This window comes from Neoarius graeffei, chromosome 26 (assembly GCF_027579695.1).
Source record: "Neoarius graeffei isolate fNeoGra1 chromosome 26, fNeoGra1.pri, whole genome shotgun sequence".
NCBI lineage: Eukaryota > Metazoa > Chordata > Actinopteri > Siluriformes > Ariidae > Neoarius > Neoarius graeffei.
The window spans coordinates 37,735,556-37,760,934 of NC_083594.1; the positions used below are offsets into that span (position 1 = coordinate 37,735,556).

General features: G+C 41.7%; 1 protein-coding gene across 20 annotated transcripts in view; it reads right to left on the bottom strand.

The window, feature by feature from the left end:
* nfasca (neurofascin homolog (chicken) a) overlaps positions 1-25,379 on the bottom strand; it is a 307,192-nt gene that overhangs the window by 145,313 nt on the left and 136,500 nt on the right. For 16 of the 20 annotated variants that reach the window (XR_009651631.1, XR_009651633.1, XR_009651632.1 and 13 more), the window contains exons 4-5: positions 17,439-17,456; positions 14,905-15,010 (exon numbers count right to left, since the gene is read on the bottom strand). The exons of 1 other annotated variant lie outside the window; for it this stretch is intronic. Coding sequence is in view for 15 of the 19 variants with exons in the window: in XM_060910012.1 (XP_060765995.1) it covers positions 14,905-15,010; positions 17,439-17,456 (124 nt within the window). In the remaining 4 variants the exon portion in view is untranslated. Of the gene's footprint in view, positions 1-14,904; positions 15,011-17,438; positions 17,457-21,060; positions 21,140-25,379 lie in introns of those variants that run through there. 3 more of the 20 variants (XM_060910017.1, XM_060910025.1, XM_060910013.1) reach the window with 3 other exon arrangements.

The window sequence follows — 25,379 nt, forward strand, 5'->3', positions numbered from 1 at the left end:
AGATGCAGCAAAACAGGCCCAAACCATGATACTACCACCACCATGTTTCACAGAAGGGATAAGGTTCTTATGTTGGAATGCAGTGCTTTCCTTTCTCCAAACATAACACTTCTCATTGAAACCAAAAAGTTCTATTTTGATCTCATTTGTCCACAAAACATTTTCCAATAGCCTTCCAATAGCCAGTGGCTTTCTCCTTGCAACCCTGCCATGCACACCATTGTTGTTCAGTGTTCTCCTGATGGTGGACTCATGAACATTGGCTAATGTTAATGTGAGAGAGGTCTTCAGTTGCTTAGACGTTACCCTGGGGTCCTTTGTGACCTCGCCGACTATTACACACCTTGCTCATGGAGTGATCTTTGTTGGTCGACCACTCCTGGGGAGGGTAACAATGGTCTTGAATATCCTCCATTTGTACACAATCTGTCTGACTGTGGATTGGTGGAGTCCAAACTCTTTAGAGATGGTTTTGTAACCTTTTCCAGCCTGATGAGCATCAACAACGCTTTTTCTGAGGTCCTCAGAAATCTCCTTTGTTTGTGTCATGATACACTTCCACAAACATGTGTTGTGAAGATCAGACTTTGATAGATCCCTGTTCTTTAAATAAAACAGGGTGCCCACTCACACCTGATTGTCATCCCATTGAATGAAAACACCTGACTCTAATTTCACCTTCAAATTAACTGCTAATCCTAGAGGTTCACATACTTTTGCCACTCACAGATATGTAATATTGGATCATTTTCCTCAATAAATAAGTGACCAAGTATAATATTTTTGTCTCATTTGTTTAACTGGGTTCTCTTTATCTACTTTTAGGACTTGTGTGAAAATCTGATGATGTTTTAGGTCATATTTATGCAGAAATATAGGAAATTCTAAAGGGTTCACAAACTTTCAAGCACCACTGTAGGCGTATCAATATCCAAATCTACCATAAAGAGAAGACTGTGTGAAAGTAAATACAGAGGGTTCACTGCACGGTGCAAGCCACTCATAAGCCTCAAGAATAAAAAGGCTAGATTGGACTTTGCTAAAAAACTTCTAAAAAAGCCAGCACAGTTCTGGAAGAACATTCTTTGGACAGATGAAACCAAGATCAACCTCTACCAGAATGATGGAAAGAAAAAAGTATGGCGAAGGCGTGGTACAGCTCATGATCCAAAGCATACCACATCATCTGTAAAACACGGCGGTGGCAGTGTGATGGCTTGGGCATGCATGGCTGCCAGTGGCACTGGGTCACTAGTGTTTATTGATGATGTGACACAGGACAGAAGCAGCCGGATTAATTCTGAGGTATTCAGAGACATACTCTGTGCTCAAATCCAGCCAAACTGATTGGTCGGCGTTTCATAATACAGATGGACAATGACCCAAAACATAAAGCCAAAGCAACCCAGGAGTTTATTAAAGCAAAGAAGTGGAATATTCTTGAATGGCCAAGTCAGTCACCTGATCTCAACCCAATTGAGCATGCGTTTCACTTGTTAAAGACTAAACTTCAGACAGAAAGGCCCACAAACAAACAGCAACTGAAAACCGCTGCAGTAAAGGCCTGGCAGAACATTAAAAAGGAGGAAACACAGTGTCTGGTGATGTCCATGAGTTCAAGACTTCAGGCAGTCACTGCCAACAAAGGGTTTTCAACCAAGTATTAGAAATGAACATTTTATTTACAATTATTTAATTTGTCCAATTACTTTTGAGCCCCTGAAATGAAGGCATTGTGTTTAAAAAATGCTTTAGTTCCTCACATTTTTATGCAATCATTTTGTTCAACCCACTGAATTAAAGCTGAAAGTCTGAACTTCAACTGCATCTGAATTGTTTTGTTCAAAATTCATTGTGGTAATGTACAGAACCAAAATTAGAAAAATGTTGTCTCTGTCCAAATATTTATGGACCTAACTGTATATAAGCCTTTTTTTGGCCATTTTTTTTCTAAATTAAAAAAGAATTTAGAAGGTGCATCCATTAATTCTTCACTCTGAAAACATGACCTGACCAGAGCTCCTTGTGCTGTGATGCCCAGCAAGTCAGCCAAAAAGTTCTTTTTTGTTTTTAAATTTTTCATGTATTCTTCTTCTTCTGGCTGCTCCCAATTAGGGGTCGCCACAGCGGATCATTCGTCTCCATTGCTCCCTGTCTTCCGCATCCTTCTCTACCACATCTGCCACTTTCATGTCCTCTCTCACCACATCTATGTATTTCCTCTTTGGCCTTCCTCATTTTCATGTGCCTGGCAGCTTCATCCTCAACATTCTCCTTCCAACATGCTCTGCATCTCTTCTCAGGACGTGCCCATACCATCTCAGTCTCATCTCTCTTAGCGTAATTCCCAAGCTCTCCACATGTGCTGTCCTTCTGACGTGCTCGTTCCTTATCCTGTCCAACCTTGTCACTCCCATTGCAAACCTTAACATCCTCAAATCCACCACCTCCAACTTTGCCTCCTGTCTCTTCGTTAAGGGTACGGTCTCCAATCCATACATCATAGCTTCACTACTTACCTTTCACTTTTGCTGGGACTTTCCTATCACAAATGACTCCCGAAATCCTTCTCCAACTGCTCCACCCTGCCTGCAGTCTCCTTCTCACCTCACTATCACAGCCCCCATTTTCCTGCACAGTTGACCCCAGGCACTTGAATTCACCAACTTTCTTTACGTCTACTCCTTGCATCTTTACTACACTCTCATCTCCATTCTCATTGATGCACATGTATTCTGTTTTGCTACTGCTCACCTTCATTCCTCTTCGTTCCAATGCATACCTCCATCTCTCTAACCCAACTCAACCTCATTTCTACTTTCACCACATATCACAATATCGTCCGCAAACATCATGTTCCATGGTGACTCTTGCCTCACTTCGTCCGTCAAGCTATGGCAAACAAGAAAGGACTCAAAGCAGATCCTTGATGAAGTCCCACCTTCACCTTGAACCATTCAGTCATTCCAACTGCACACCTCACTGCTGTTTCACTGCTCTCATGCATGTCTTGCACCACTCTGATATACTTCTCATTCACTCCACACTTTCTCATACAATACCATAACTCATCTCTCGGCACTCTATCGTATGCCTTCTCCAGGTCTACAAACACACAATGTAGCTTTCTCTGGCCTTCCCTGTACTTCTCCATTAACATTCTTAAAGCAAAAATTGCATCCGACATGCTCTTCCTTTGCATAAACCCATATTGCTGTTCACAAATTGCTACCTCTCTTCTCAATTTCGCCTCCAATGCCCTTTCCCATAACTTCATGGTGTGGCTTATCAATTTTATCCCTCTGTAATTACTGCAGCTCTGTACATCTCCCTTATTCTTGTATATTGGGACTAGCACACTCTTTCTCCATTCATTTGGCATTTTCTCATTCTCTAGGATCTTATTAAACAATCTCGTTAGGAACTCCACAGCCGTCTCACCCAAGCATCTCCAAGCCTCAATCGGGATACCATCTGGTCCGACTGCTTTCCCAGTCTTCATTCTTTTCATGGCTGCCCTCACCTCATCCTTACTAACCAACTCTGCTTCCTGATTTGCTGTCTCCAATGAATCTGACCTTTTCTCTCTTGGATTCTCCTCATTTAATAAATCCTCAAAGTACTCTTTCCACCTTCTTCATACACTCTCTTTGTTTGTCAGCACATTTCCATTTACATCTTTCATCACTCTTAGGGGCTCATTTCACCGAGTACGATCTGGAAAAATCGCGCGCGACTATGATCACAGCTATGTTTTCCCGTACTCACGGGCAAAATCCATGCGACCTAAACCCATTATTTTCTGTGTACGCTCTATGTTCGATGTTATCTCGTTCGACCTTCGATGTGTACGCTCTACCTGCGTCCTATACGCTCTGTAGACGCTTTACATACGCTCTACTTGCGTCTATCCACTCGATCTGATGCGATCTTAACACGACCAAGGCTCGTTCTGTTCGACCAATCTGCGACACAGCGTCGATCTCTCGGCGATCTATCCTCGCAAGTGTGCGACCTCGGCTGATCAAGGCTCAATCTTGGCCGATCTAGCTACGTACGAGTTGCAACGTACCCTCGATCAATACGATTTAGCCTGCGATATAAACGTTCTAGCCTCGCTCTGTACGGTCAATTCTCAGTCTTTTCTAGACAGATTCTCGCCTGAGCTACGCGCAAATTTGTCATGGTCGCCCAGATCTGCGTGCGACTCACTGCAACCGTATAAAAAGGCCCGGCGATCAGTGGCCGACCATCAGTTTTTGACCAGCCTCCGAAGGGACAACATGGACCCAATCACTCTGCATCATGCTATGTTATTACAGCACCGTCAGGGGTGAAAGTAACTGTTATTTCTTGCCGGTACTATTATTTTGAGTCGGTACTATTATTTTGAGTCATAGTGCGCACGCACAGCATGTGCCGGAAAATACACCTAATTATTTATTATTGTCTACTTATCAAGCATTCACTAGGACTTCTTATCACTCAGTAGTACTAGTATAGTACTTTTTTATCACACTATCACTCTTTCATCCACCTGTATCAGTTTTTGATTATAAATAAATTGCAAACACATCATTTCAACAACACAATTTAATAACATTTTTTTTAGCTGAACAGTTGAAAACTAACTTTTCATTTTGGACATTGGACACAGAACAGTGTAACAGAACAGAAAAGTGAAAGTTTTTAGGTAAAACACTTAAAATAAATTCCAAAGAGGCTTGAACATTTGAGAAAGTGCGTGCGTTCTACACTAAGTGTGTGTGTTCTCAGTGCGCGTGCCATGCATTTGGTAGCCTAGTTACTCTGCTCGCGCCAACCAGACAGTAATCTAGAATCTTTGCCCCAACTTCCACTCGATTTACAAATTCTGATCAAAGTAATTTTTAAATAGCCTATCATGAAACATTAACATGTTTCTTTATATGCCTTTTTATTTGGGAGACTTTGCAACTCACGTCTGTCTGCTAAAACACTTTGATTACCAGCTATTACCACGTTATAGCACAAGATCTGGTTAAGCCGTACGCGCGCTGTAACCAGCGCGCGTATGGCTTAATTTTTTTTTTTAGTTTTTAAATTTTTTTTTCAGAGACAGTATATTTTTCTTTCCGGTACAGCCAAATCTTTCAGTGGTACGCCGGACCGGCCAGGACCGGCTTACTTTCACCCCTGAGCACCATGCCCTACAACTGCAGCAAAACTCTCTGGTTATGCTTAACGCGCCCTATTTACATGACATTCAGTACGCGTAGCTTTAATAGGATTAGGCGAAGGTAAGTCACAACTTAAGCGATGGTCGATCTTTATTGGTTGAAGAAGGTCGCACCTTAATCCTCTTTAGAATCGAATCGTGGGAAGAATAGGGAGTGTACAGGTCTAGGGAAGGTCTGGGACAGGTTGCGCGGAGCGAGGCTTGATCGCAAAAGAGTGAAGCCTGATCGCATGGATCGAGTGAGTGTCAAGGACGGGCCGAGCAGCACAACCATGCGCGCAATCAGTTCTCGCTCAAGAAGACTGAGCATCGCTCATCCCCGTTCTAGCCTCGATTGTCTCTCGACCAATGCGTCCTTTCCTCGACCTTGTTCACTCTTTCGATGCTCTCTGTGCGACTTTTAAGTCGAGGCTCAGTTTTTTGACATGTCAAAAAAACGAGCTACGATCTCTTTGTCGGGGAGACCATTCCTCGACCACGTACAACCACGGAAGACCAAGGCGTGACCAACCCTCGGTCAACCGTCAACTGCGTATGACCTGCGGCGACCAAGCTATGCTCTGAGATCGCAGCTCGGTCTTCCGGGAAGATTTCTCGGTGAAATGACCCCCTTACATCCCTCGCTCCCCTGTTTCTCTGCCTAGCTAGTCTGTACAGGTCTTTCTCTCCTTTGGTCCCCAGTCTTTCATACAACTCCTGGTATGCATCTGCTTTCGCCTTCGCTACCGCTCTTTTTGCCTTCTGTCTCATCTCTCTGTATAACCACCTGCTTTCCTCGTCTCTCTGATCGTCCCAATTCTTCTTTGCTAGCCTCTTCTCTTTTATAATTTCCTGCACTTCTTTGTTCCACCACCATGTCTCCCTGTCTTCCTTCCTCCTTCCCGATGACCACCCGAGCACCTTCCTTGCTACCTCTCTTACTAGTATAGACCCTTTTCAGTCACGTGACCTTCGTAAACGCGACCAGCATTTTGGACATGTAGTGGATCTCGGCTCGAATCAGTTTGAATGCGAGGAAGGCGACAAACGAAAAACATAAAAGAAAAAGGAGCGAGATGCAGAAAACACCTTCACTATCCAGCGACGTAGGGCATTTACAGGGCGAGCAGAGGGAGAGATATTTGCAAAAATTGAGGTTAGCAGGCTTAGAGAACGACGTTTACCTGCTTCCACCAGGATTGTTCCCCCTCAAATTAAGCAGCGCGCTCCGGCTTGCTCCCCCTCAAATTAAGCAGCGCGCTCCGGCTTCTGGCTTGGGGAGCAAGCCAGAGCGCGCTCCGGAACCTCGGCCGGAGCACTCCGGGAGCAAGCCGGAGCGCGCTGCTTAATTTGAGGGGGAGCAAGCCGGAGCGCGCTCCGGAACCTCGGATGTTGGCTCCGGCAGCTATTTACACTGGATCTGGTGTAAATAGCTGCTGGATCATAATTACAGTAAACTAGTAAATACAGTAAAGGAAAAACTTGAGACTGAAAGGTTTTAACAGTCATCCAAATGACTGAACGTAAACATTGATACAGTAACATACTAGCTACTATGTTGTTGACATTAGCTAGTCAACAATAGCTACTACAGAAGAACAAAGAGGTTACAATGGGTTATTTTAACCTATTTGGTTACACACTCGCCGCCACAGAATGTAATGCCTTTTCTGGCTAATTTTATTCGTCTTACCTCCAACAAAGTGGTCACTACACAAGCGTTGGTATGCCGAGGGCTGCCAATCTTTCCTGTTAATAGCCGCTATCCATCTTCTCCGTCGGGATCCGATAAAATGATAAACCTTGCCTTGTTTGTTGATGGTTACTACATCCAGGTGCACAACAATATAGTGGCATGATGGAAGTCTTGCTGAAAGTAAAAACTTTCTTTGCTGCAGTTCCTCAATGTTGGCTGTGGTAAACTACTGGTAGTACATGTCCAAAACGGCGGCCGTGTTTGTCGTGACGTCACGTGAAAAGGGTCCATAGCAGTAATATCCCAATCTTCTGGCAGACTTCCGTTACCACTCAATGCTTGTCTCATTTCTTCCCTAAACTCCTTCTGATGATCAATCTCTTTTAGTTTCCACCACTTAATCTTCGGCTCCACTATTTCACGCTTCCTCTTTTTCACATTCAAGCTCATCCTGCACACGACCACTCGATGTTGTCTTGCTACACTCTCCCCTGCCATCACTTTACAGTCTCCAATCTCCTTCAGGTTACCCCTTCTGCAGAGTATGTAGTCCACCTGTGTAGATCTTCCTCCACTCTTAAACATTACCCTGTGCTGCTCTTTCTTCTTGAAGTATGTATTGACTATTGCCAAATTCATCCTCTTTGAAAAATCAACCACCATTTGCCCTTCCACATTTCTCTCTCTTACACCATATCTGCCCATCATGCCCTCATCTCCTCTGTTTCCCTTGCCAACACGAGGAAAATACGTATGTATAATTCCATGTATAATTGATTTCCTGTATTTTCTACTAACTTTTGGAGTTCCATTTTCTCATTTTCCAAAGTTTTCATACATTCAGCTATGTCTCTCATGACATGGGAAATATACTGCTGACACAACTGTTTTATCTGAGCTTTGGCAAAGTCCTACTATTGTTACACAGATTGAAAAGAGGACTTTGTGGTCCTAAAATTCCTCCCTAAGGACTTAGAAACATCCCTAAAATGACCATCATTTAATAAACTAATGTTAAAATGCCAGTATGTACCCTTATGCCTGGTGGCACTTACATAAAAAGTACAAAGTACCATACTGTGATCAAAGAACCCTACTGGTAGGATAAGGCAACTTCTAAAGGAACTGAACTGATGTTTAAAACCATAAAATCTGTTCAGTCTTGCCAAAGATAGCATTATTATAGGAATGAACCCATGTACAGTGGTGCTTGAAAGTTTGTGAACCCTTTAGAATTTTCTATATTTCTGCATAAATATGACCTAAAACATCATCAGAGTTTCACACAAGTCCTAAAAGTAGATAAAGAGAACCCAGTTAAACAAATGAGACAAAAATATTATACTTGGTAATTTATTTATTGAGGAAAATGATCCAATATTACATATCTGTGAGTGGCAAAAGTATGTGAACCTTTGTTTTCAGTATCTGGCGTGACCCCCTTGTGCAGCAATAAGTGCAAATTAATGTTTCCGGTAACTGCTGATCAGTCCTGCACACCGGTTTGGAGGAATTTTAGCCCATTCCTCCATACAGAACAGCTTCAACTCTGAGATGTTGGTGGGCTTCCTCACATGAACTGCTCGCTTCAGGTCCTTCCACAACATTTCCATTGGATTAAGGTCAGGACTTTGACTTGGCCATTCCAAAACATTCACTTTATTCTTCTTTAACCATTCTTTGGCAGAACGACTTGTGTGCTTAGGGTCATTGTCTTGCTGCATGATCCACCTTCTCTTGAGATTCAGTTCATGGACAGATGTCCTGACATTTTCCTTTAGAATTCGCTGGTATAATTCAGAATTCACTGTTCCATCAATAATGGCAAGCCGTCCTGGCCCAGATGCAGCAAAACAGGCACAAACCATGATACTACCACCACCATGTTTCACAGATGGGATAAGGTTCTTATGCTAGAATACAGTGTTTTCCTTTCTCCAAACATAATGCTTCTCATTTAAACCAAAAATTTCTATTTTGGTCTCATCCGTCCACAAAACATTTTTCCAATAGCCTTTTGCTTTGTCCACGTGATCTTTAGCAAACTGCACATGAACAGCAATGTTCTTTTTGGAGAGCAGTGGCTTTCTCCTTGCAACCCTGCCATGCACACCATTGTTGTTCAGTGTTGTCCTGATGGTGGACTTAACATTAGCCAATATGAGAGAGGCCTTCAGTTGCTTAGAAGTTACCCTGGGGTCCTTTGTGACCTCGCCGACTATTCCACGCCTTGCTCTTGGAGTGATCTTTGTTGGTCGACCACTCCTGGGGAGGGTAACAATGGTCTTGAATTTCCTCCATTTGTACGCAATCTGTCTGACTGTGGATTGGTGGAGTCCAAACTCTTTAGAGATGGTTTTGTAACCTTTTCCAGCCTGATGAGCATCAACAACGCTTTTTCTGAGGTCCTCAGAAATCTCCTTTGTTCATGCCATGATACACTTCCACAAACATGTGAAGATCAGACTTTGATAGATCCCTTTCTTTAAATAAAACAGGGTGCCCACTCACACCTGATTGTCATCCCATTGACTGAAAACACCTGACTCAAATTTCACCTTCAAATTAACTGCTAATCCTAGAGGTTCACATACTTTTGCCACTCACAGATATGTAATATTGGATTATTTTCCTCAATAAATAAATGACCAAGTATAATATTTTTGTCTCCTTTGTTTAACTGGGTTCTCTTTATCTACTTTTAGGACTTGTGTGAAAATCCGATGATGTTTTAGGTCATATTTATGCAGAAATATAAAAAATTCTAAAGGGTTCACAAACTTTCAAGCACCACTGTATATTGTTTTTGTGTCAAATGAAAATTTCTCCATAAGGCAACAAGATCATGTGAATTAATTAACACAATGAGTCTTCTGCATGATGGCATATGAATATATGAATCTCTACATGATTTCGATCTATACCCAGCTCAGTACAATTAAAATCCCCACACAAAAGTAAAATCTCTTCAGGATCACACTTCTTTAACACATCATCCAAGATATTTAAAAAAAAATCATTGTCATAACCCACTGTTGGTGCATACACAAAAACAAAATACTTATTTTCATACTGAGCTCCGACTTTCAAAAGTCTACCATTAATAACTTTGTCAACTTGATATGAACAGGGGATACAATTACATGAAAAAAGAATAGCAACGCCACCACTGTTTGACGTATTGTGGCTTAAAATAGGTAACCCATCAAACTCCCTTGCCCGGTCGGCATTATTACTTGCATCCGTATGGGTTTCTTGCACAAAAACATCAATTGCCTTTTCTTTGTTTCAAAAAGCATCACCCTCTTGACATGTCCCCTTGCTCCATTCAAATTTAACGAAGCAATTCAAAATTCACTCATAAATAAAAAGTAAAATAAGTAATACTGTATAAACATATTAATTTAGAAATAACGGGGGTTTAAGTCTGACTGTTATCATCATTATTACTTAACAAAACTCTTAGCTTTGTGAGAAATTTACTCAAACAGTAACCTTGTTTAGTAAAACTTTCTTCAGCCATGTATTGCCTTGTTTTTGCCATAAACTGCTCAACATCAGGGAAAAAAAATCATCAATTCTAACATGTCTAGCATATTTGGTCTGTCTCAAAAAGCCTGTAATGTCATCTACGCTATACTTGCGACTTGCAAAGTCACTTAGACATAGACGGCAAGTTATGCTGCAATCAGATGATTCACTCTCATTTTCTCCATCAATGAAATTAAAATCAATTAAAGTATCTTGCCTTTTAGCCTGTGTATGGGGCTTGGATCGTCTCCTCATCTTTTGAGGTACTTTAAGTACATTTTCCTCTGTTTCCATGAAATCACTATCATCCTCAGTCAACTCAGTGCAAGTTTCATCAACATTATCCACTGACACATTACTATTTTGTGAGTTGTAAGTACTCATTCCTGGCTCAGCCTCAGTCTCAGCCTTATCTTCTCCCACTGACTACGTTTACATGCACATCCAAATCGAGCTGCTGTCGGTAATCGAGCTGAAGGTCCCAGCAGGGTGCCAGAGAAATCCAATCCTACATGCACAGTGTTTAAATCGAGCTATTGTTATGAGGTGCATTGTGCACCCGAGCCACAGGTGGCGCTACACGCCCCATCGTGTTGGTACACTTCCGGTTGTCGTCATGAAGAAGAGCTATTCAAGAGTATAAACAAAGGGACTACAGGCGGAAATTAGCATGCACTGCTATAACCTGGTACAGACATCGGTCCTTACCACAAGGATAATGTTTAATTTGTGCACTGTCCCTTTTAAAAATAAAATAAACTCTAAACTCTAAGAAGAGTGTTTGTAGTTTGTATGTACGAACAGAAGTGTTCCTAATAAAGTGGGCGGCTAAGGTGAAGTGTCATGCCGACCGAGGCTGTTTTTTCGACACAATTCACAGCTATGCAACAGCTGTACAGATGTATTTGGTGATGCAGTAAGTGAGCTAAATTTTAACAGTGCAAACAATGCCACAAAAAGAAAAGATTCATGCCGTTGTCATGATTCGTTGTCATGCCGACCGAGGCTGTTGTGTTTCCCTTGTGGTCTTGTCACTTCCGGAAGGGGCAGTGCTGAAGTAAGTAGCTCGAATACGTAGCTCAATAGGGTATACATGCGCTAAGTAGCTCGGCAGAAATCGCATAATCTAGGTCGTGTAGCTCGATTCCAAGAAATCAAGTTCAGTTCAATTTCAGCCGAATTAAGGTGTATACATGGCATTTTGAACTTCGATTTCAGTCGAGCAACGGCAGAAATTCGATTCTCTCTATGTGCATGTAAACGTAGTGACTGTTTCAACAGACACACCTTGGTTAGAGGGTCTAACTCCAGGTGTCTCAACATTAGAGGACCCTTCCCCCAATGTCTGAGCCCCTTCCACCCCAGCACCCTCTTCATTTGTGGGTGCTTTATCACTGGCAAGCTGTCCCTCTTCGCCATTCTCACTGTGCTTATTTAAACCATTAACATTGGCAGATTCACTGGGTTTTTTCGGGGTCAAGCTTGCATCAAACGGCCAGTCTGCCCAAAGCACTTCATCGCATTACTAGTAGCATAGACTATATAATTGAAATCATCCACTGGCACATTCAAAATCAAATCCAGATCAGTGTTATCTTTTAATACTATGTAAACATACCACCTAAAGGACACAACATGTTTTAAGAGAGGAGATTTACTAGATATGGCAATTTTCCTGATTGGTGAAACTAGTTTATCATCGCAGGATAAAGATTGAGCAAGGATTTCATCCTTAATGAAAGGCGGGACATTAGAAAGAATTACTTTCTTTTATGGGGTAGATAAAGGGAGCATGGAGGTGAAAATACCACCAATCACTACCCCACGCTCAACCATTTCATTTGACAAATCTACAGTCTCAAGGAACAAGCCACCTGCTTGATTCATACAGGCTGCAGACAGAATTTTGTCATGCTCAACAACCTCACCTGCAGCCAAACTACATTCTTCAATGCTGGCAGTAAATGTTACCTTAAAGTGTACCGGTACTGGTCATGGTTACAACATTAATCGTGCTTTATGCATTACTTATAGACAAAAGACACGCACATTCAGTAAAAAAAAAAAACACCATAAAAGCATTTTTGTGGACAATTTTATTCTGTGAATTACCCACGGAGGCAGAATCACGGGGAGCAGCCATTGCCAGCCAGAAGTGGCATACAGTTGTTGATTCCAGGTTATCGGATGCAAGTAAACAAGCAGTGTTCTGTGGGTCCAGATTGCCAGTTCCCAGTCAAGTAACTTCAGAACGTGTTGAATAAATAGAGATCTAGTACTTGTAATAGATCTTTATTTTATGGCACATGTATATTATTTCATGGCATTATGTGCAAGTAAATTTGGTTGTACTCTGGGGTCGAGAGCTTCGCTGGCGAAGCTTGACAGGTTTAGAATGAGTAGGTCATGTATTGAGATAAATATCTTCGCAAGTTTTTTATCATACAAGCATGATAAACATATTGACAGAAACTTTACACTTTCCTATGTGCCCACTGCCAAATAATATTATAGTTTTTCAATGACCCAAATTAGATGAAACATAAAACTTGTCACCTTACTTGGTCACACCAGAGTCAGAGGGCTGAGCGCCTACTTCCGCATTCATAAAAGACTATTCACATGCCCGGTGTCCGAAATCACTCCCTACTCACTATATAGTGAGGACGGCATTTTGTAGAGTTGTCCGAAATGATAGTGAGGATTATTACACCCTATATAGTGCATTCAAAGTATCCCACAATGCAACATGAAAAGTAGTGTACAACTGATGGTCACTAACCAAGCAATATATCCCATCATGCATTGCGGTCGCGTTGAAAGAAATCAAATTAAAAGTCTCAGATTTGATTTAATAAAAGGCAACGGCAAAGAAGAAAGTATTCAACCTTGATTTTAAAAAAAAGTGAAGATGCAGGTACTTTGTATTGATTAATGTGGGAAATACGCTCAGTATAGTATGTATTTATCACAAAAATACATGCATGTATTTATTATTTTGAAAACCCACCAGCCAGCTGATATGGTACGTTTTAATTGTGCAACAGTAATGACGTAAATACCAGCGCGACGGACTAGTGTCCGAAAGCATTTTTTTTCATTTTACCAATGAGCTCACTATATAGTCCTCTATATAGTAATCCCCTATATAGGGAGTAGTGAATGAGTGAGCGATTTCGGACACAGGGATGGTAACAGCATGATAATCACGGTCACTTTTTCGGTTTCGACTGGTTTCTCTTCCATGGTGGGAACACCCACCGAAAATAGGATAAAATCTGTCTGACATAGTTTGGGCTATTTGGAAGTAAAATTAGTTGCGAGATGGGATGCAGATTTTATGCGCTTCGGATGATTCAGGACAGCGATTCAATTCACAAGTCATTTTATGATTCAGGACAGTGATTCAATTTCAGGACAGCAATTCAATTCATGATTCAGCTCATGATTTAGGACAGCGATTCGGTTCAATCTTGAGAACTCCAACACTAATGAACGGTGCCTTTTTTATTTTTTATTTTAAACTTCGACTCGATCCAGCCAAAGATCAGCTCGAGTAAGTTTAAATATTTCTTCAATTTCTAATGAGTAGATTGGTTGATAATGTGTTATCTTAGACTGGTGTTTGCAGCACAGGGTCAGTGACTAGTCCACTGCAGCCCAGCCAATCGGACAAACCAATGACTGTGCGTCACTACCAGTGCCGGAACAGCCCATGAAGGAGGCAACATGTCGCTGACCATGCCTGACTGATGGAGCAGTGACTTAAAACTCACGCGTACTTGACAAGAGCTTATGGCGAACGTTGCATGACGGAACCACTGGTATCATACATGATCTTTTGAAATAGCTAGTAATTAAAATTCACTACAGGTACCCTTTAATAGCATGCCACCGTGTAAGATAATCAAACTTCCCCATACCTGAGGCAGCCATATTCCCAGCTCAGGAGCAGATGCCCAGGTAAGAGAGAACACACAACACACTCTGCTAAACAAAGACAAGACCCCTCTAAACTCAAAGCATACAAAAGAAAAACATGTATATATAAAAAAGATAGTCAGAAGAAAGAAAGATAGAAGAAGAAAACAAGCAAATTTGGCACAGCAGCCACACTCAAACAACGCTCACTCACAAACGCTCCAGCTCCGCCCACTCACTCAGTCGATGTACACAGAGAGAGAGAGAGAGAGAGAGAGAGAGAGAGAAGGTTGAGTGGAGACAAAATGTGACAAAGATCAGGATTGTGGCAGATCCAGAAGGACAGTGAGATCAGACAAAAGAATGCCAACATGAGAATAAGGCCTAATTAATGAAAAAGGAGGCCTAGTTTTGAAGTATGGGCAAATGCACACCAATGTCTATTCACAACATCCAGCATAGAAGACTGAGCCAAAAAGGGGGAGAAAAAAAATAGAAATACAAGAAAGTGGAAAAGAAACAAAAGGAGAGCAAGAGAAACAGATTTGTGCATGCTTACGTTGGCACAGGATTGCCCTTGGCTTCACACTCAATGATGATGTTATCTCTCGGATCCACAATATAGTCCTTTGCTGACTGGTTCACAATAGTAGGGGGCTGTTTCACTGAAGTGGGAGGAGAGAGAAACACTTATAAGAAAATATCTCTGGATTACGACAGTGGTGCTTGAAAGTTTGTGAACCCTTTAGAATTTTCTATATTTCTGCATAAATATGACCGAAAACATCATCAGATTTTCACACAAGTCCTAAAAGTAGATAAAGAGAACCAAGTTAAACAAATGAGACAAAAATATTATACTTGGTCATTTATTTATTGAGGAAAATAATCCAATATTACATATCTGTGAGTGGCAAAAGTATGTGAACCTCTAGGATTAGCAGTTAATTTGAAGGTGAAATTAGAGTCAGGTGTTTTCAATCAATGGGATGACAATCAGGTGTGAGTGGGCTCCCTGTTTTATTTAAAGAACAGGGATCTAGCAAAGTCTGATCTTCATAACACGTTTGTGGAAGTGTATCATGGCACGAACAAAGGAGATTTCTGAGAACCACAGAAAAAGCGTTGTTGATGCTCATCAGGCTGGAAAAGGTTACAAAACCATCTCTAAAGAGTTTGGACTCCACCAATCCACAGTCAGACTGATTGTGTACAAATGGAGGAAAATCAAGACCATTGTTACCCTCCCCAGGAGTGGTCGACCAACAAAGATCACTCCAAGAGCAAGGCGTGTCATAATCAGCGAGGTCACAAAGGACCCCAGGGTAACTTCTAAGCAACTGAAGGCCTCTCTCACATTGGCTAATGTTAATGTTCATGAGTCCACCATCAGGAGAACACTGAACAGCAACGGTATGCATGGCAGGGTTGCAAGAAGAAAGCCATTGCTGTCCAAAAAGAACATTGCTGCTCATCTGCAGTTTGCTAAAGATCACATGGACAAGCCAGAAGGCTATTGGAAAAATGTTTTGTGGACGGATGAGACCGAAATAGAACTTTTTGGTTTAAATGAGAAGTGTTATGTTTGGAGAAAGGAAAACACTGCATTCCAGCATAAGAACCTTATCCCATCTGTGAAACATGGTGGTAGTATCATGGTTTGGGCCTGTTTTGCTGCATCTGGGCCAGGACAGCTTGCCATCATTGATGGAACAATGAATTCTGAAATATACCAGCAAATTCTAAAGGAAAATGTCAGGACATCTATCCATGAACTGAATCTCAAGAGAAGGTGGGTCATGCAGCAAGACAACGACCCTAAGCACACAAGTCGTTCTACCAAAGAATGGTTAAAGGAGAATAAAGTGAATGTTTTGGAATGGGCAGGTCAAAGTCCTGACCTTAATCCAATGGAAATGTTATGGAAGGACCTGAAGCGAGCAGTTCATGTGAGGAAACCCACCAACATCCCAGAGTTGAAGCTGTTCTGTATGAAAGAATGGGCTAAAATTCCTTCAAGCGGGTGTGCAGGACTGATCAACAGTTACCGGAAACGTTTATTTGCAGTTACTGTATTGCTGCACAAGGGGGTCACACCAGATACTGAAAGCAAAGGTTCACATACTTTTGCCACTCACAGATATGTAATATTGGATCATTTTCCTTAATAAATAAATTACCAAGTATAATATTTTTGTCTCATTTGTTTAACTGGGTTCTCTTTATCTACTTTTAGGACTTGTGTGAAAATCTCATGATGTTTTAGATCATATTTATGCAGAAATATAGAAAATTCTAAAGTGTTCACAAACTTTCAAGCACCACTGTATGGTCCCCCAATAAATTTCTTATGGTCAGAGACTCCAGTTCTCAATTTTTCAGAACATACTCTTATTGCTTGTTATCCATCATATGCACACATTCCTAACATTTGTGTGTCCGTTCCCTTAAATATTATTTATATTGTTATAACTTAAAGGAATTTGAATATTTAGAACCTTATTCTTAGTGTGAAACAAATTGAAAATGTAATTAAAACACCAAAATCCTTCACATGTCCCCCAAACTGACTGCTTCTGTTAAATCTAAGCTTGACTTTGTGGAAAAATGCAGAGCTCAGCAGATCTGCTTGGGGTGGAGCCTATTTCTGGGCCAGAAGCAATATAAATAACAAAAAATTAAAAATGAAATAAAATGTAATTTTTTTAAATCTAGGATTATTCTAGTTCTCGGAGCATATTTAAAAGAAATACACATTGCACCATTAAAAAATGATGCTTGAATGAGCACTAGAGAAGTGGGTCCCCATGCCAGAATATCACTTGCTGTGTGGGAAAGGTTTAATTCTATACTAAAAATTGCTTGTTTAGAAGCAGGTAGATATTAAAATTCAGCACATGGTTTTGGAGACAGTTGTAATTTTAGCTTTACTCAGTATTAATCTATTACTCTCGGGAAATTAAGACAGTGTCCAACAATAGTGCAGCAAAATGAGTGGTTTACACTTTACACCAAATCATCTCAAATGAAATGTTAATTGCAGTAAAGTACTCTTTCATTGAACAAGTTAGTCTATGTTAATGAGGCACTTACAGTCTTGCTGGATCCTTGCTGTTAGTTCCATGAAATGGTGAGAAAGGGAGAGAGAGAAAGATCACATGAAGCCCAGAATGACTGATTAGTATACCTTAGTAAAAGCCAAAGACTAAATATAGCTACAACAGACACAATTGTTTACATTATATTGCCAGACAACTACAATTATAATTAACAAAGTATATAACAAAGTATATTTTAGGAATCCAGATTTCTATTATTATTATTATTAGTATTATTATTATACACAATGTCACGTAAGTGCAACTGAACAGGACATACCTGTTATCATAGTTCCAACGTGTGGAGAACAAAGATATGGGAATAAAAACAGGAACAAACATTAAGTATATTTCTATAGTAGCCCAGTGATTATGAGCAAAGTAAGAAGTGACACAAATTAATACGACATTAAATAACAATGAATCACTATCACTGACAATGCTTAATAAAGTCATTTCTTTGTATTTTAACAGCATATTTGCATTTGTTATAGCTTGTCTTTGGTTTAAATGACAGCGTTAGTAGGGGGTCTAACACAGACAATAACTACAATTATGATGATGTATGACTGTGTGCAGTCCAATCTGCCTTTCTATTGTGCCACAGTAATTATAAAAGATGACCTTCATTTAAAGGGCAAGACATCTTTAACATGAGGAATTTATGTGTTCCTAGTCATTTGATAGTAATGTGGTGACAGGTGCAACTTTGTCACTATTCTATTTATCATCATGCATATGGTAAATAAAAGCACATGTCTGAAACCCCAGGCAGCAGGACATCATAAGGGGATGACTGTGTGGGTGTGTGTTGGTATCAAAGAGAGAGAGAGAGAGAGAGAGAGAGAGAGAAGCCAAGGTCAGCTGGATGAAGAAGAAGAAGAAGAAGAAACCTTTATTTGTCACATGCACACTTCAAGCACAGTGAGATTCATTCTCTGCATTTTAACCCATCTGATGCAGTGAACACACGCACACACACCCAGAGCAGTCAGGGTACCTTGCTCAAGGGCACTTCAGCCCAAGGCCGCCCCATGTTAACCTAACTGCATGTCTTTGAACTGTGGGCGAAACCAGAGCACCTGGAGGAAACCCACACAGACACGGGTAGAACATGCAAACTCCACACAGAAAGGCCCCCATCGGCTACTGGGCTCGAACCCAGAACCTTCTCGCTGTGAGGTGACAGTGCTAACCACTACACCACCGTGCCGCTCAACTACTACACCATCGTGCCGCCTCAATGACATCACTCATCAATAGCTGTCTCATAGGAAGGAGGGGGTTGTGAAAAACTGAATGGAGAACATATTTAGGTCTATGTGCTTACAGTTAACCATCCAGGGAAAGGTAAAATGACCAACCAATCAAAAGGAGAAATACACTCTGAAATGGGCTAAGGATTTTTTTTTATCTATTATTTCATCCAAAACTCACACTGAAAACTTGATAAAGGATGAGTTTCCGGAAAACCATGCCACACTGAGATAAAAGGACAGCAAGCAACATAGTGAACACCATCTCTACCAGTTAAGATGATCCTAAATTTATAGTGCCATGAAAAAGTATTTGTCCTGATTTATTCCATTTTTGCATCTTTGTGACACTTAAATGTTTTAAATTTTCAAACTAAACATAAGACAAAGACAACCTCAGAAAACACAAAATACAGTTTTTAAATGATCATTTCAATAATTGAAGGGAAAAAGTTATCCAACACCTAATTCCCCCTTTAGTTAATCAATCAAATAACCAATTTCACTGGTAATTGGGTTCAATTAGACTAGCTAATGCATATTGTATGAGGATCTGAACCATTTAGTGTGACAGCTGTAAATGAAAACAACATGCTTTCTTCATACACTACCATTCAAAAGTTTGGGGTCACCCAGACAATTTTGTGTTTTCCATGAAAAGTCACACTTTTATTGACCACCATAAGTTGTAAAATGAATATAAAATATAGTCAAGACATTTTTCTGGCCATTTTGAGCATTTAATCGACCCCACAAATGTGATGCTCCAGAAACTCAATCTGCTCAAAGGAAGGTCAGTTTTATAGCTTCTCTAAAGAGCTAAACTGTTTTCAGCTGTCCTAACATGATTGTACAAGGGTTTTCTAATCATCCATTAGCCTTCTGAGGCAATGAGCAAACACATTGTACCATTAGAACACTGGAGTGATAGTTGCTGGAAATGGGCCTCTACTGTATACACCTATGTAGATATTGCACCAAAAACCAGACATTTGCAGCTAGAATAGTCATTTACCACATTAGCAATGTATAGAGTGTATTTCTGATTAGTTTAAAGTGATCTTCATTGAAAAGAACAGTGCTTTTCTTTCAAAAATAAGGACATTTCAAAGTGACCCCAAACTTTTGAACGGTAGTGTATGTTTTATTGTCTAATGTGGAGAATTCTCAATGTTCACACTGCCCCCCCCCAATTTAGCTCAAGTTAAGCAGACATTAGCATTAGATATGCATTTCTGGTTCTTGTTTATGGAGAAAAAGTGAGTTGGTTAGTTGGATTAAGATGTAAATAATGTCATTTTCATTTCACTGTTTTTGCTATTTCAAACTGTCTGCCTTTTCTCTTGCTTTCTGTTTGCTGTTTCAACCAGTGTCAGCAGTCTGCACTAAAACATGAACAAGGCTACAATTAAACGTGGCTAAATACTAAACATTTAGCTCACTTAGCATTGCTGAATAGCTAGATCAAGACTACATATCTATTTGTTTTTTCCTATCTACAGTATATTCACTGTATGTTTTATAATACATCAAGAAGTCGTATTTTGAGTATGACTCATGACTAAATATCATCATCATCTTGTGAGTGCTTAAATGCAGTCACTGCAATTGTGCATTGACTGAATCCAGGTATACGTGGTTAGCATGAGATTAGCGTGGTTAGCTCGAGAGAGAATTGTAGTCTGTGTTGGCCGAGGTGACAAGTTTTAAGGTGGAATAAGAAATTGTGTGAGCAAATGTACAAGTGAGCAAATGTCAGTCTAATTAAAGGTGTTAACTGCAAATTCATCTGAAATTTTCTTTTTTTTGTCATTGTGCATGGCATTTTCCTTTGTCTCACAAGAATATCATACGGATAAGAAGTGATCATTTTGATGTGCTGAGGGTCGCTTTTCTCAGTGTTTGGACTGTTTTCCTACCTCTTGAGGTAAACAGTGTGGCCCAACAGAAATAGCCCCTAAAAAGTGTTCGGCAAACTAGCTACCGGATTTGGGACACTACAACATCCTGAATTATTTAGTATTTGGGACTTCTAAATACACCGGAGATGCTAAAGGCTTACAAAAGTACAGATGCCTACCAATATTCTGAGGCAGGGTTCATGCATGCCCGAATGTTAATTCCCGAAAAAGAAAAATACTTTATTACGACAAAGATAAGCACAAACGTGGACTTCTAATAGTGATAAACAAGCCAGAGTCTAGATCTAGCATATCTTATGGTGTTTAACCGAGTCTACATTATCAGTACATAACAAACATGCTTCTAGTCGAGCCAAACATGAGGTCTAATCAAATATATCGCATTCAAAGCCCACATCCAAATATACATTTTAATGTTGCACAGAGCTTTCACACTAACCTGATGTAAATTGTTCTCCATACACATGGGAATGCTTTGCTGGCATCCAGTCTTCTAACTGCAGCTCGCCATTTTTCTCGTCTTTCTGGGTTCACCAGGAAGCAGTGAAAAGTTAAACCAGGCTTATCTCCACGTCTGTTATTACATCCAAAAGCACTACAGCTCTCTGGCATTGTTCTTCTAGATGTAACTTCTACAAGTTTATCTGTAGATGTACTGAATTGGGCTTACTATTACTAATGTACACTTGTGCCGGTCGTTGTCAAACACAAAGCTTGGCCGGATAAACAAATCCGCAATTACAATGACATCATGTGAAAGGACCCTATAACTCCATACTCGCAACCATGGAGTCAAGCCCATGCATTCTAACGATAAGATAGCTAAGCGCAAGCTAGAATGATTTAGTTGTGTCCAGAAAAATTACGTCATCTAACCTTGCTATATTTTGCAGTTGCACTCACTAGACAGGCTTTCCTTTTCTTTTCTGCTGACTTTTAGCTGGTGGGAGAGCGGAGTCCACCATGTTTGCCCATGCTGACTTGTTTTGGTTAAAAGTACAGTGGTGCTTGAATGTTTGTGAACCCTTCAGAATTTTCTATATTTCTGCATAAATATGACCGAAAACATCATCAGATTTTCACACAAGTCCTAAAAGTAGATAAAGAGAACCAAGTTAAACTAATGAGACAAAAATATTATACTTGGTCATTTATTTATTAATATTGGAAAATGATCCAATATTACATATCTGTGAATGGCAAAAGTATGTGAACCTTTGCTTTCAGTATCTGGTGTGACCTCCTTGTGCAGCAATAACTGCAAATAAACGTTTCTGGTAACTGTTGATCAGTCCTGCACACCGGCTTAGAGGAATTTTAGCCCATTCCTCCGTACAGAACAGCTTCAACTTTGGGATGTTGGTTGGTTTCCTCACATGAACTGCTCGCTTCAGGTCCTTCCACAACATTTCCATTGGATTAAGGTCAGGACTTTGACTTGGCCATTCCAAAACATTAACTTTATTCTTCTTTAACCATTCTTTGGTAGAACGACTTGTGTGCTTAGGGTCATTGTCTTGCTGCATGACCCACCTTATCTTGAGATTCAGTTCATGGACAAATGTCCTGATATTTTCCTTTAGAATTTGCTGGTATAATTCAGAATTCATTGTTCCATCAATGATGGCAAGCTGTCCTGGCCCAGATGCAGCAAAACAGGCACAAACCATGATACTACCACCACCATGTTTCACAGATGGGATAAGGTTCTTGTGCTGGAATGCAGTGTTTTCCTTTCTCCAAACATAACACTTCTCATTTCAACCAAAAAGTTCTATTTTGGTCTCATCCGTCCACAAAACATTTTTCCAATAGTCTTCTGGCTTGTCCACGTGATCTTCAGCAAACTGCAGACGAGCAGCAATGTTCTTTTTGGAGAGCAGTGGCTTTCTCCTTGCAACCCTGCCATGCACACCATTGTTGTTCAGTGTTCTCCTGATGGTGGACTCATGAACATTAACATTAGCCAATGTGAGAGAGGCCTTCAGTTGCTTAGAAGTTACCCCAGGGTCCTTTGTGACCTCACTGACTATTACACGCCTTGCTCTTGGAGTGATCTTTGTTGGTCGACCACTCCTGGGGAGGGTAACAATGGTCTTGATTTTCCTCCATTTGTACACAATCTGTCTGACTGTGGATTGGTGGAATCCAAACTCTTTAGAGATGGTTTTGTAATCTTTTCCAGCCTGATGAGCATCAACAATGCTTTTTCTGAGATCCTCAGAAATCTCCTTCCACAAATGTGTTGTGAAGATCAGATTTTGATAGATCCCTGTTCTTTAAATAAAACAAGATGCCCACTCACACCTGATTGTCATCCCATTGATTGAAAACACCTGACTCTAATTTCACCTTCTGTTAGGACTGGGACTGTTTTGGCCTCTAGAGGCCACTGTTATTTCCTTTTCTGGTCATGTTTGTTTTGGGCCTCTAGAGGTCACCACTGTGTTCTGTGTTTTGTTTTTGTCTTATTGCCTGTTTCCTGCCCTGCCCTGTCCTTAATTAGTTTGTGTATAAATACCCCTCTGTTTGTTCCCTTGTCACGGAGTCTTTTTCCTATGTTATGCTGTTAGTGCTAGTTCCCTCTGTCCCATGTACCTTGCCTGTGTCTTTGTATTCTTGGTTTTTGCTTCTTTCTTTTGGACTTTGTTTTTGACCTTTTTGATCTTCTGAGCGTTTGAGTTTTTTCCTTTTTCTTATTTGGATTTTGGACTTTGACCCTTTGGATATTTTTATTTTTGTTATCTTCTGAGCTTTTGGATTTTCTTTTAGCTTTTTTGCATCGGATTGTAAATATTGTACATAGTGTAAATAAACTGTTTTTTGATACTCTACTTTTGCCTCACGCCTCTGCACTTGAGTCATCCCCCTGGTGGCCTAGTGGGGGTTTGCTGGATTATCACGCCAGCTACCCGGGTTCGAATCCCAGCAAAACCCTAACAGAAAGACTCTGTCTTGACTGACTCAGCAGAGGCTTCTTCATCTGTCTACCCGGCCAACCTTCAGGGAATGATGGCTGCGTTAACACGCCTCGGATCCACCATGGACACTCATGGATGGACTCTTGCAAGCCAATGTGAGACCCTTGCTCACCACGAGGCACTGCTTCAGCAGATTGGGAGAACCCTGGCACAGCTGACTTCTCTGCCCCCATCTCCTCCGCCTGATTCTGCTCCTGCTCCACCATCCACTCCTTCTCCAGTGCCTCCTGCCATGCTGCCTTCTTCACCCCGCGAACCCAGCCTTCCTGCACCACAGAGGTATGACGGCAAGCACAGTGAGTGTCGAGAGTTCCTTACCCAGTGTCAACTCACCTTTGAGCTTCAGCCTACCACCTACACTACGGATCGCCGCAAGATTGCCTTTGTGATAACCTTGTTAGCTGGTAAGGCACGAGCCTGGGCTACTGCTATCTGGCAGAGACAGGGACCTGAGTGCTCTGATTTCCAACTGTTTACTGAGGAGATGCTGCATGTCTTCGATCAAGCAGACATCAGTAAAGACGCAGCCAGAAAGCTCATGTCCATCCGGCAAAGGGGAAGCGTCGCAGACTACGCCATCTCGTTCCGGACGCTCGCAGCAGTAAGTGGATGGAACGAGACTGCCCTGGTGTCAGCCTTCCACCATGGTCTGTCGGACCCCATCAAAGACGGTCTGGCTTCTATCAGATGCCCAAGTGACCTCGAAACACTGATCTCACATTCTACTCATCTGGACAACAGGATGAGAGAACGCCGCCAAGTCCTGAGCCTCCCCGGCCTCCCTGCCTCTACCTGGAGCCGGTCTACCTCCTCCAGTGACTGTCCAGAACCCATGCAAGTGGGCCGTACTCGCCTCTCCGCATCTGAGAGGGAGTGCAGAAGGAGGGACAAGTGCTGCATCTACTGTGGCAAGCCTGGTCACTTCTGAGCATCATGTCCCGAACTCTCGGGAAAAGGACTGCCCCGTCCAGCCGAGGGAGGGTTGTGACGTGGCCTACCCTCTCTCCCGGACTCCCTGGCCAAGGAATCTACATCCTGGTCTCCTGGGGTGAGTCCGTCCACTCTTGTCAAGCTTTGTTAGACTCAGGGGCGGCTGGAAACTTTATGGATATTCACTTCGCCCAAAGTATCAATGTCCCGACTGCACCTCTTGAAGTCCCACTGTCTGTGTCTGCCCTGGATGGCCAAGCCTTAGGTGACGGAAGAGTCACCCAAGTAACTTCTCCAGTCTTCCTCCAGTCTCAAGGTCACAAGGAAGAAATATCCCTGCACCTGATTCCTTCACCTGAGTTCCCAGTTATTCTAGGTCTCCCTTGGCTTACCCGCCACAACCCTCGTATAGACTGGGTCACTAGCCAGGTTGTGGAGTGGGGTCCTGCTTGCTATGCCTCGTCTGCTCTCTAGCTCTCCTGTGTCTCCTGCCGAGCCTCCTGATCTCACCGAGTTATCTCAAGTTCCCACAGAGTACTGGGATCTCAAGGAAGTTTTCAGCAAGAGCAGGGCCGCCATTCTTCCTCCGCACCGTGCCTACGACTGTGCCATCGACTTGCTCCCTGGGACTACCCCTCCTCGTGGCAGACTGTTTTCCCTCTCTCAGCCAGAACGCAAGGCCATGGAGGAATACCTCAAAGACGCCCTGGTCTCTGGGTTCATTCGACCCTCCACCTCACCCGCTGGTGCCGGCTTCTTCTTTGTCGGCAAGAAGGATGGGGGGCTCCGGCCATGTATTGATTATAGGGGCCTGAACAAGATCACCGTGCGCAACCGCTATCCCCTT